Source organism: Lutjanus erythropterus, chromosome 5, assembly GCF_056507025.1.
Source record: "Lutjanus erythropterus isolate fLutEry1 chromosome 5, fLutEry1.hap2, whole genome shotgun sequence".
In the NCBI taxonomy this organism is placed as follows: domain Eukaryota; kingdom Metazoa; phylum Chordata; class Actinopteri; order Lutjaniformes; family Lutjanidae; genus Lutjanus; species Lutjanus erythropterus.
This window is the reverse complement of record NC_139321.1, coordinates 27,375,977-27,388,030: the sequence shown is the minus strand read 5'-3', so window position 1 is coordinate 27,388,030 and position 12,054 is coordinate 27,375,977. Positions and strand designations below refer to the sequence as shown.

At 39.9% G+C, this 12,054-nt stretch overlaps 1 protein-coding gene across 2 annotated transcripts; it reads right to left on the bottom strand.

The window, feature by feature from the left end:
- Window positions 1-5,634: 5,634 nt before the first annotated feature.
- On the bottom strand, window positions 5,635-10,172 carry hbegfa (heparin-binding EGF-like growth factor a). Of its 2 annotated transcripts, XM_084719473.1 has the most exons (6): window positions 9,898-10,171; window positions 8,928-9,167; window positions 8,622-8,820; window positions 7,693-7,848; window positions 7,451-7,537; window positions 5,635-7,313 (listed from the first exon to the last, which is right to left on the bottom strand). In XM_084719473.1, exons 1-5 carry the CDS (start codon window positions 9,938-9,940, stop codon window positions 7,465-7,467), a joined length of 711 nt encoding a protein of 236 aa, XP_084575599.1. In that variant the 5' UTR covers window positions 9,941-10,171; the 3' UTR covers window positions 5,635-7,313; window positions 7,451-7,464. The 2 variants fall into 2 exon arrangements, with proteins under 2 accessions (XP_084575599.1, XP_084575601.1); XM_084719475.1 differs by lacking the exon at window positions 7,451-7,537 and having other exon boundaries at window positions 9,898-10,172.
- Between the last annotated feature and the right edge of the window lie 1,882 nt (window positions 10,173-12,054).

Genomic DNA, 12,054 nt, shown 5'->3' with positions numbered 1-12,054 from the left:
ATGAAGTAGTGGAGGGAGTGGGCATGACTCAAGAATGACCAGTCTTTTAATCTAACAAATGAGGGGTGTTGGTCTGTAAGTAAATATTCTCTAAATTAATGAAAAATGAGCTTTCATTACTTAATATTATTGCTTTTTATAGGCTGCAGGGTCTATGTGTCTGCTTTTGTCCTAATGGTAGGACTCTGAGCATGTCAGTTTTGGGGGTAAAAGAAAGAGGAAGAAAAAGGAGACAGGAACAGGATGAGGAAATGGAGGAGGGGACAAGGACTTAACAGGGACAGGAATAAATAATAAAGACAGAACTCCACAGAAACTGAGGAGTAAATCAAAGTAAAGGACTAGAGAAGGAAGAGTTAGAGCTATGATAGGCAGTGATGCCGCTCCTCTAACTCTGTAATCTTTTTTATCCACATGCAGGCGAAGACAAGTCAGCACCCTCCAGGCAGAAGTTCTCACCTTGACCCATTCTCCATCGCTCTCTCTTCGTCTCGCACTCCCCATCTCATGTTACCATGTCGACCTTATCTCCTGCTCCTTCTCTCCATTCCTGTCATCCTCCTCTTTGGCTGTCCTCACCGTGTAAGCAGGACGATACAGACTGTGTACAACACACTGATCCACCACAGTCTCTTTTTGTCATGTGACAATGGTTGTGAGGCTGTTATCACCTCATCAATCAGGCCTGAGTGGCACACTGAGGCTGTGCCGGTGCTTCATTTTGACCTCAGAGGAGCGTTTGGGGATCTTAATTTGTGCTAGCCTCATGTAGGGACATTTTATTTTGCCGGAATAATCTTAACATATGAAACAGATCCGGACACCCACACACTCATTAATATTAGGTAATAATGTGTTCCTGTTGATGATATCCGGGCACAGAATGATTATATTTCCAACTGTTGGCGTGCGCACTTCCATATCAGAGTGGAAACTACCCATTGTTACTCCTCAGCAGGGCAGGAAGCACCTTTCACAACAAATCCACCATCCTCACACTGATTCAATCCAATGCAACCACCAGAGCATCTGATTACTCAAGTGTGTTTGGCAATATATCAAGACAGTAGAGTGATTTACTTTGATAATGGGTTTACATCTTTTCATAAAAAAAATTAAAGAGAAACATTAGGTGGTAACACTGTCTTTGAAGGAGTGTGCATAAGACAGTCATTACACTCTCATAACCCATAACCATGTCATGACACCTGTGATGAACATGAATGAGCCTTTATGCAAAGTGTTATTCAGTCAATTATGTCTTCTTCTTCTTAATGCAAAGTTGACATTGTTTTAGATGTCTGTCATGGCGACTAGACATGGTCAAACTTAGAAAAAAATGTTTAGCTTTACTAACATTATATTAAACTGGCTTTGATGGACAGGTCATGTTGTCTTGCTTAATGTCAACTTATAAAGAATTTATTTGCTTGATTAATGTCAAGTTGTCATAACACAAACATCTAAAACACTGTCAACTTTGTGTTAAAATTACATAATTAACCAATCATGACATAACTGACCTAATGACACACTATAAATATGGAACATCATCAGTACACCTGTATGCCACATTGATGCAGTATCTGTGATCAGTCAGGTAGGTGGTTCTTCTGTATAAGTTGTAAGTTGGCTGACAACAACCTCCAACATTTATTATATGAACTTCATTTTCTAAAGAATTATATGTTTAAAACACCACTTTTTATTGACGCTATCTATAACATGTATCTCAAAATTAGGTGGAGACATTTTTGTGAGTCTGAAAGTCTTTGATGTTTCAGACAAAAGCACCGAAAATTAGGTTAGGTGAACACACCTTGATGTAAACAACTGCTGCCAAAAATATAGCAAGAACAAAAGGAATCTTGGTACACCAGTAATTCCCACATGAGTGACACACACAATGAGTTCTGCCACTTCCAGTGAATTTTGGCCAACCTGAAAGGAAATGCCTTCTGAGCTGTGGAAATATCCCCTTTGAGTCTCTCTAAGAACATTCAAGAACACTCAGAAGGCGAGGACAAGTGACTTGCAGAGATTGTGCGGAGCCGTTACTGTGACCCTACAAGGAAAATCCAGGAGTGGTGCAGCGCTGGTGCCTGATGATGGGCAACCATAGCGGACATTATTTCCTGGCTGTGGTCCACCAGGCCAATGAGAAACAGAACGCAACGAAGTCCCTTCTCTCTCAGCATTCTGGCTCTTTGGTGGCCATCAGCCCCGGGAATAGCAGCTATGTGAGCATGACTGCACGGCACTATTTCTGTGTGCTCTGCTACTTGACATTGAGAGGCCAGGATTAGGTGGCTCCACTACTGTAAATGACTAGCCCCTGTCACACATACAAACACACATACACATGTGTTGCCTTTTGCAAATGCACACATCCACGTTCATACATACATATCATACAGTTGAAATCCTGTGACATGGAATGGAAAATTAGCTATATTTATTTATACCTGAGAAACTGTAGTCATCAGTATATTGTCACTGTCCCCTGAAAGCCAGATATCAACTTTTCATTAGAAAGCAGGTCTGTTTTCAGCTTTATGACAACTAGTTATAGACTTAAAGGTTTTCTCAAATGTGTTTTTTAAGTGAAAAGAGAGCTGTGCCTACAGGTCATGGAGAGTACTATTGCATATGTGCAAAATCTGAAAAATAACCTAAAGTGATGTCGTATGAGGCAGAGTCAGTTGAGGCTGAAGAGAACAGGTTTGACATAAAGAAAATCTGAGGGTGTGGAGTTAGAGAGCAGTGAGCTTAGTCTTCATCCCTGCTTGAGACTCGAAGCTCAACTAACAACAGTTAGGCATAAGGCTGTATTCAGATGGAATCAGGCGCTGCAGCGATTAGCCACAGTGTTATGCAGCAGTGTAGGGGGTGTGCGGGGGTGTTTATTTGTGCTTTTGACATAACAGCTGTGAAACAATCACAAAATTACATTTTATTTCTCAGATTCACCGGTTTTCTCACCACGAGCACTTCCTCATCTAATTCAGTCTCTACCTTGAGTGCCCACTGCTGCATGCTCTCTCTCTCTCTCTCTCTCTCAAAAACAAATGGACACAAACAAAAGAAAGATTCTTGGCTTTGCTAGTTTGCAGCTTAAACTGCAGACATCAAAGCTGGATAGAAAGACAGAAAAACCAAGAGAGGACATTACTGGGTAATGAGCTTCATTGTCTGGTCCATGTACTCAGTGTACATGCACATGTCCGGTTTCAGTGATAGTTCAGGCTGACTGTAGAGAAAGTCTGATCGCCAACTTACATGATTGTCCACCATAGCTGGTATCTGGTTACGTTTCTCCAAAAGTTGGCACTGTTTAAACTTTTCCGCTACACACCACTGTGTTTTTCCCAGCATCCCCTGCAGCCCCCATCGCCCCCATTCAAGTGATTGAGATGACTGGCATTTTCACTGCAATGCCTAATTCTGACTGAATATGGCCTACAGGCTCTATTATAATCCTGAACAGACACAGACACCTGCGGACACGGACAGCTGCCAACCCCGTGGACGTCTATTAGTTTTGTTTGTACTACTTTCTGGAATCCACTTGGAGGACGCTCTCCACACATGCGCACTATATTGGCATCTGTAGTGGCCAAATGGAAGGGTTTGTGCACCTTTGGGGGGTTCATGGAAGTCCACACAGAGCCTGCATGTACACCCTCTGATGGCAAAATTCACAACATGGACCCCCAACTAAATCTTTGACAACTGCCAGAAGTTGAATTGCACTGTGGATAATGTAGACTCCGGGTTTCAACAAAGACGAAAATTTTACTGAATAAAAGACAACTGGTTCTGTCACAGAATAGCAACGTGTTAACCTCTAAAATATATTCTAGGCTCACATCATCGTATTCTTTATTTTTAGATCGTTTTAATACACGTGAACATTACGTGTTCTTACATGTTTGCAAACCTGCTTGCCTCAAATTACCCCCTTGATGATAAAATAAAGGGCTTTGAATTAAATTGAACAGTGCCATGCAGCCTACTCATCGACTAAAATTGCAAACTGAGCAGATACAAATATGTCCATGTGGATCATCTGGATTGCTTTTTCCTGACAAAGTTAAATGCTGAACTGCTGTTTTTCAGTTGCTCAACAAATTGGTATGAGAAGTTCCTGAATCAGGTACCACGCCCTTATGGTTCAGCTGAACATCTGTCTTTAACTACCATCCCCCTGACGTGAACATGCGAGTCTGACAGTATCTTGTTTATTCAGTATATATAGACAGTATGGGAATCAAACCCACAAACAGTGTTGAAAATGATCCCATCGCAAACATGTAAACACACATGTTTTGCTGTGGATTTTTGCTTGTAATGGTTTGGTTAACCCCTGAAACCCACACAGACGGAGCACCAAGGCATTACTCTACCACATTCCCACACACACACACACACAGCGTCGGTGTAACTACATCCGTGTAGGAGGTGACTTCAAGGGGTGACTAACATTTGGCTGGGTCTCAGCCTGCCTTTGAGTCCAGCTGGGTCTTTTGACTTTCCTTACGCCCATTAAACCTGCGTGCGGCATACATGACAGCATTGTTGCATCCTGCTAGTATTTGCTGTATGTGGTCTCTCTGAAGCCCGCGGCACTCGGGGCTGGTTGAGGTCTCAGATGTTATACTTGGTGGTGGTAGTGTGTCTTTGAACATGACATCTGTTGGCTGTGTGAGTAATGGTGTGTGGTGCTGTGGTGTGATGTGCTGTGGCTAAACATCAGGTGTTCTCTGGCCGGTACACATCTGTTCCCCTCAGAACATACACACAGCAGTGAGTGAGTCCTGACTGCGCTCATTATGATTGATCTGTCAGTGACGGTGATGATGCTGTTGTCAACACATTAACCTAATAATATCTATAACCATGTTACTTGTACTTTGCTGTTTGTTTACACGGCCTTCCCAGACAACCAGGGTTAAACATGATAAACTAGGGAGGCTTTCTGACTCTGTATTCACACATCACTGACTATAAATATTTGTCTTCTGAGCACTGAGTAGAATAATAGCACTAATGAGCAGGATACAGGTGCTTGGTTAAACAAGTCAGAGACAGGAGAAATACAAATATTGTGTTTACTATAATTACAGCTCCTGAATGGGCCAAAAGAACATGCCGGTGTTATCATTATCCAGACTGACCGCTCTAAAATATCACATTATTAAACAGTGGCCTGACTCAGGAAGTGAACTAAAGGGCAAAAATAAACTTGACCTTACTTAACTGATCTGTCAGTACAACATATGAGACTCTAACCCCTTTAATGCCAAGAAGTAGGACTGAACAATTCATTGAAAGCACACCGCAATTGCAGTATTTGTTAAAGATGAAATGGTGTGTCAAAATATAATTTTAAATTAAATGTTGTCATGCTGCAGAGATGTCCTGGCCTGCACATCATATTCTACACATATCTTTGTTGGGTACAGATCCCTGCAACAGCCAGCCATAATATATATATATATATATATATATCTTTTAATGAAAATGAGAATAATGAATGCACAATCATGATGATTTGTTCAGCCCTCCCAAAATCCCAGTGTTTTGATTTGCAGAGTTACATGTACAGTATAATGAAGTAAAATGAGTCAAAAATTCTGATAATTCTTCTTTTTTTTTATTTTGCTCTGAAAAAAAAAATCACATAAATAACAATCACTTCAAAACTGCAGGACAGGATTTGAAAGGGTGGAACACTTTAATTCACATTTTTTTGCTCAACAGCTGAACACGGATCTGAGGGAGTTTCTGATATAAACAATACTAAGACAACATGACATGACAACGTATTTATACCAAATTCTTGCTACAGTGCATTAGATAGACTCCCTTTTAAAAGATTTCTTAACAATACAGGCACTAAGTGCACAGTAATTATGTTGCCTTTAATTAATACATAGCCAGTGCAATGTACTGTAATGACATTACAGCAGAACACTATGCCCTAATGTGGCCTTAAAAATCCCTAAACCTGTAGGATAAATTTAGGTGGGAGAGTCCAAGAGTGCTTGCCTCTAACTCAATACCACCACTGATGAGAACACCCAACTTCTACTGTGGAGCTGCTTTTTTACAACTGACAGATCCAACTGGTTGTACTGGGCAGCTTCTGGGTGTGAATGTTTATAGAGCTGCAACAATTAATAGATTACTTGACAACTTTTAAATGAATCACCAACTATTTTCATTATCAATTAATCAGTAAGAGTAATTCTTTAAAAGAAGAAAATCAAAATTCTCTGATTTTAGCTTCATTTTAAGTTTCTTTACTCCTCTATGATAATAAACTGTGGACAAAACAAGACATTTGCAGACATCATGTTGGGCTTGGGGAAACAGTGATCAACATCTTTCACCATTTTCTGACATTTTATAGGCTAAAATGATTCAACTAATCCGATTAATCAAGAAAATAACCGCCAGACAATTTACAAAGAAAATAATCATTAGTTGCAGCCCTAAATGTGTGTAACTGTGAGTGTGAGCAGGTGAGCTGCTCTCAGTGAAACTCCTCTGAAGAATTAGAAAGCGATCATGTCTATTCAATGATCAATTTATTAATCACAGTGCTATTGATCATCTAAAAATGAAAGCCAGAAATTAGATATTTATGCGTCATATCTCGTTTTCAAGGAGCTTCTGCATTGTTTGCTTCTCTGTTTCATAAATAAATATCATATAGTCCAATAAAGAATATAAAAACAACTGTAACATCATTATTTTAAAAACTGTTGAAGGTGGTTAAAATCTCTATAAATACAGTTAGCTTAAATAAATAAATTAAAATTATAAATATACCGTTTACTGTACACAAAACAAAACAAAAAAAGATGGACTTGTGCAGGAAAATATAAAATGCTGTCTGTTGAGAAAAAAAAAATCCAGGTTGAGCTCTCGTTTGTCAAAAATCTGGTTCAGTTCAGTCTGAGACGACCTCTTTTCACACAGTCAAGAAGCAGCACAGAGTCTAGACATGTTCCTTCTTCCTCTTCTCGTTCCTTCGTGCTTTTTCATCACCTGTTGCGCCATCACATCTCCAGTCCATCGTCTGGGCCGTTAGTATTCCAGTTTCAGGCGGGCCGTCTTCTTCTGAGGCCTTCAGGAATATGTTCACCTGCCCGTTCATTCATTTTTCATCTGAACGTCTAGCAGAGGTGTCAGGCAGAGAAACACCTCTGTTCCCTTCTTCATGTACGATCCTTTTTTCCTCTAGAACCCCCGTTCGCGGTTCACTTCTCTTTTTCTATTTTGAGGTAGAATTTCCGCATCTTTGCCTAAGATGAAAAAAAACAAAACAAAACAAAAAAAAAACAAGAAGCTGTGAGCTTATTTCATTCAGACAACAAGGAGGAAAGAAATACAAAGCTGTTTGTCAGTGTATGTGTTTGTGGCCCTGCTCCTCACTACTCACCTCTCTTTGTCTCTTCAGTGGTTGGACGCTAACCCTAGTTTGACCTTCTCTTCATTCTCTACATCATACGCTCCCCGCTTGTGAAACCTGCAATAAACAAAAGAAAAGGAGCGTGTTTAGACTATTTTCTGTGGCTATCTATGACAAGTATCTGCTAAGCCTCTGGTAAAACCCTTTATCTCTCTGGGTGTGTATGGCTGTCAGTGTGTATTTGTGGGACAATCTATGAGTCTTTTCCTCACCTGAGCAATAATAAAAGGCCTATGATGATGAGGCAGACGGATGACAGCACCACCGCCACCACGGCCAGAGCTGTGGTCCGGTTGTAGCCCTCCTGGGGCTTCTCCAAAGGCAGCGTGAAAAACTGACACCTTTCCCCAGAGTAACTCGGGTGGCACCTGCACACAGGACGGAGAGAGAGTCGGTGAATTAGAGGTTAATAATTCAGTGGATCTTTTTGTGTTCTTTGTGACTTGTAGAGAACCATGTGAAAAGTATCTCTGGTACGGTACAGTATGACTGGGCTGCGCCAACAAAGATTAATTTAATCAGAGTTTAGCAAATCTAGGTTTAAAATGAGTAAATTCAGATTTAAAATTAAGCAGAGCAATTAAAAAAAACAAATCTCAATTTAAAAAAAATCTTTTTTTTTTTTTAAATTTTGATCAATAAGAAAAAAAATAAGAAAAATAAATCAGAATGCTGTTGGGACCTAGTAAGTACTGTCATGTTTCAGTTCTTTGTATTTCTTAACAAAACGTCATATTCTTTGCTAGCTAGCGAAAAAGTTTACAAAAGTTAGAAGCTAGCTAAAAAGCTAGAGGGTTAAAAGTTTCTTTGAGATCTTGATTATTTTGATAAAAGTTCAAAGTTAAACCTCCTCATGAGTAAGTTTAAAATATAAATACTAGATTACATCTTAAGTTGAAGTTTAAAGTTTTGGTGCAACAGAATTAAATTTAATCTAGCTTTAGAGTAAAACCCAAAATGAGGTTTAAAGAGAGGTTTAAATTGAATCATTAATTTTAAGCTAGCTTTGTGCAACACAACTTAAAGTTAAAGCTTGTTTTAAAAAATTAATCCTTGTTGTTGCAACCATGCCTAAAGGATAATTCTGTGGGGCCTGAGGGGTGGAAAGTAGTGTGCAGATGGATGCAGAGCTCGTACTTACACACAGGACGGGGCGTGGATGTCCCTCAGGTACTGGCAGGTGCCGTGAATGCAGAAATCCTTGTACTTCTTCAGGCAGGGATTCCTCTTCTTTCCCTTGCCTTTGCCCTTCTTCCTCCCCTTTCCTCTCCTTCTCTTTCCTTCAGTGCTCTCAGCCTCCAGGATGGCAGACGGGTCTTTGGGTTTGCTTGACATGGCAACTAAACCAAAAATAGTACAATAAATATGACTTTTAATTGTTTTTAACAAGGAAAAAATGATTGAAATGAGAGAAAATTTAGAAAAATGACAAAGTTGACTGCCTTACCTTGCGGCAATTCCATTTCATAGTCTCCAGACATGCCATCTTCATACTCGTCTTCATAATACTCGTACTCGTCCTCCTCGCCTTCCTGACTGTACTCCACTGTTGTCGCATCCACACTTGCGCTCTCCTCCTCGGCCCCCCTGTCTTTGGTCGTGTCCAAAAACTTGAAAACAGCTCTGGTCCGCTGCCTGTCGCTCTCATACCTGTCGACTGCAGCGCCACTGGCCATTCTGGACACCACTGGAAAAGAGAAGAGGTGTTTAAAATGTTAAAATTACCTATAAGTTTGGTTTGATACAGTCTTTGACAGGATAGACTTCAGAAAGTCTTCCTCTAGGGGACAGTCAGTGCACGCAGGTTAGTGTGCCAAGGTGGGCTGGACCTCTGAGGACAAGTTGAAACATGTGCACAAGCAGGCTCCAGGCAGGATTTTTTGGTTTTCAGTGCAGTCCTGTTAGGAAACGCATACGCTCAGACACAGAACGTGGTTCCTGAGGGGTTGGTGGGTGTCCACTGCCTTGCTCAGGAGCACTTGGGGAGAGTGGAACCTGAGCCAAACGTGGGCCTTGAACTTGAATGCCTCCATCAGAGGGGCGATTTAGATTTGTGGGCTTTGGACGGGACATACAGTGGAGGTGGGAGGGCACACAGAAGTTGGCATACACTCTCTGTGTCTCATACACGCACACAAAATGCATGGACAGACAGTTAGCTAATGTCAGGCAAGAATATGAGTTAAAAATAAATGTATCCAGTTACATAAAGCATGCTCTAAAATAGAGAGATGACCCCATTAGCTCCTGAATAGCCTGGCATCGTGAAAACTTGCTTTAAAGGTTATGAAGTTTACAAGACATGTTATTAGCTCGACCCCATGCTATGAGAGAGGAGGAGACACAGGTAGACACAGACATGTCAAACCTAATAACTCAACAGAAAGAGAAACAGTTATTTTACGCATGAAACTCACCCAAGGCGTGAACCAGCAGAAGCACAACACTGAAAATCCTCATGATGGCAAAACTTCCAGTTATATTTTAGGGAAGAAAAGTTTTTTTTTAAAAAAATGAATAAAAATATGGAGATCTATTAGTTGTATTCCTTCCGCGTGTTCCGGTTCTGGATATTCCTTCGTTTCTTCTCTTTTTTTTTGTGTGTTTCTGTGACTTTATTCCGCTTGTTTGCGACCTCCTCAGAGGGCTGCTGTGTCTCCGGTGTGAGGAGCGGAGTGAGAGAGCGTCTGATCAGAGGCTCAGCGCTTTTTATGGAGCTCCTCGCTTCACCACGCCTACAGATCTGAGGCCGCTCCTCACTGCTCCCTGCACCGCCGAGGAACATGTGTGACAAGAACCAGATACAGAACACAGTGTGATCCTGTATTCCACAAACATTAGTTCTTAACAGCCAATAATTAATGGATTAATGGCGTAGAGCTACAAATTAGGGACACTTTGTAATTCAAATGAATGGTCACAGGCATTAGTCTACCGAGGTATTAATATTTTGGTAGATGTGATTTTGCCTTCTGTTAAATATCCTGTAGTACATCCTGAGTGAGTTCATTCATTCTGTAATAATTCTCCAGCAATGATATACTTATTATTGTTATCTTATGATTTCTTTACGCTTGTTTCTAATCTTAAATGGGAGTAACTGTAACCCAGTTTCAGATATAGTATATGAATCTTTTAGGTCGGTCTTCATAAAAAATTGACCTATAGGCTATCTGAGGTGCCCTTGTCGTTCAAAATACTCTCATTCCATATTTTCTGAATAGTTTTATAGTATTTAGTTAGTAGTAGTAGTTTTACAAGTATTTCATGGTGATTGTTATTCATTCATTTATTTTATTTTTTATTTTTTTTACCAGATAGATAGATATTCTTAGATATTAGATAGATTGAATTAGTGATTTTTAGAAATAATCTGACCACTGAAACAAAACCAAACTAATATGAAGCATTAATGAAAGACTATAAAACACAAGACAAATGAGGTAGGTGAGAAACAAACAAATAAACAAAAATGAAAAAGTCAGCATACTGATATGAAATAACAAATACAATAAATAAATGAATAAGTCAAAAAAATAATAAAATGTGCACCTCTTTCACTTGTCTTTTAAGTTTTACTATTACTGTACAACAATTACTTTAAAAAAAAAAAACACTCAGGCTTGCAGTCTACACTCGGGCTCAAGGGATTCAGATGAGTCTAGTGTGCTAATCTTACACACATATTTAACTGCGCAACATAGTCCTCACACAAAGCCCTCTAAAGTAAAAAAATAATTAGAGTGGTATTGAAAAGGGGTAGGCTGACACAACTGATACAGAGGGGAAAAAAATAACTGCACGGTCTAAACTGGACTGGTGACTGTTGACTGGTTCTCTTGTCACATAAATAATAAAAGAACCTTGTAAGAGGTTCCACGGCCAAAATAATGGACAGCCTGTCTGCGCCATCACGCGGTGAATTCAGGAACTACACAATACCTGTTACAAGAGGAAAGAGCTGGACTGTGGATGGAGTGAAAAAAAAAACGAATTTCCCTCAAGGTGATAAATAAAGTAAAGTATTCCTCTTCTTCTTGGAAATAGTATAGTAAACACAGGTGTTACCAAAGATTCTAATTAAGGTCCTGCTCCGTTTCGTGTAGCAGAGCCTTTCCAGGGAGCCAACATGCAGAACAGCAGCACCCCTGAGTCTGTTTGATCTGAATGGAACTGAACCTTAATTAGTATTATTAGTAACACCTGTGTCAGCAGTACTATTTTATGACTAAACGGCGGCTGTGAAAAGGGTCTGTTGGCCTTTTTCACTATAGACATTTGACTTAAGGAAAACATTTTAGTAATTAATAACATGAATGGCTATGAAGTTTAATCGTGATAGTGTGACAGTGAACAAGCATCTACAATTCTAGGACTCTGAACTGAAGCAGCTAAATTGAATTTAATTGTATTGTTTACACCTGTATTTCAGCTACTGTGACGTGACAGAATGTCTTCTGTGGAAAATACCTTTACAGCAGGCTTTAAGTGCACTCAAGGACTCAAGATTAGGCAAGAATGCAGGATTTGCCTTCAAGGCTCTTTCCATTTATATCTATTTTTTAACTAGTTAA

Bases quoted from the DNA above. Each gene is read 5' to 3' on its own strand.
- hbegfa (XM_084719473.1), bottom strand. From the start codon at position 9,940: ATGAGGATTTTCAGTGTTGTGCTTCTGCTGGTTCACGCCTTGG. The intron at 8,821-8,927 runs GTAAGGCAGTCA...TTTTTGGTTTAG, and splicing joins TGAAATGGAATTGCCGCAAG to TTGCCATGTCAAGCAAACCC. The intron at 7,849-8,621 runs GTAAGTACGAGC...TCCTGTGTGCAG, and splicing joins ATCCACGCCCCGTCCTGTGT to GTGCCACCCGAGTTACTCTG.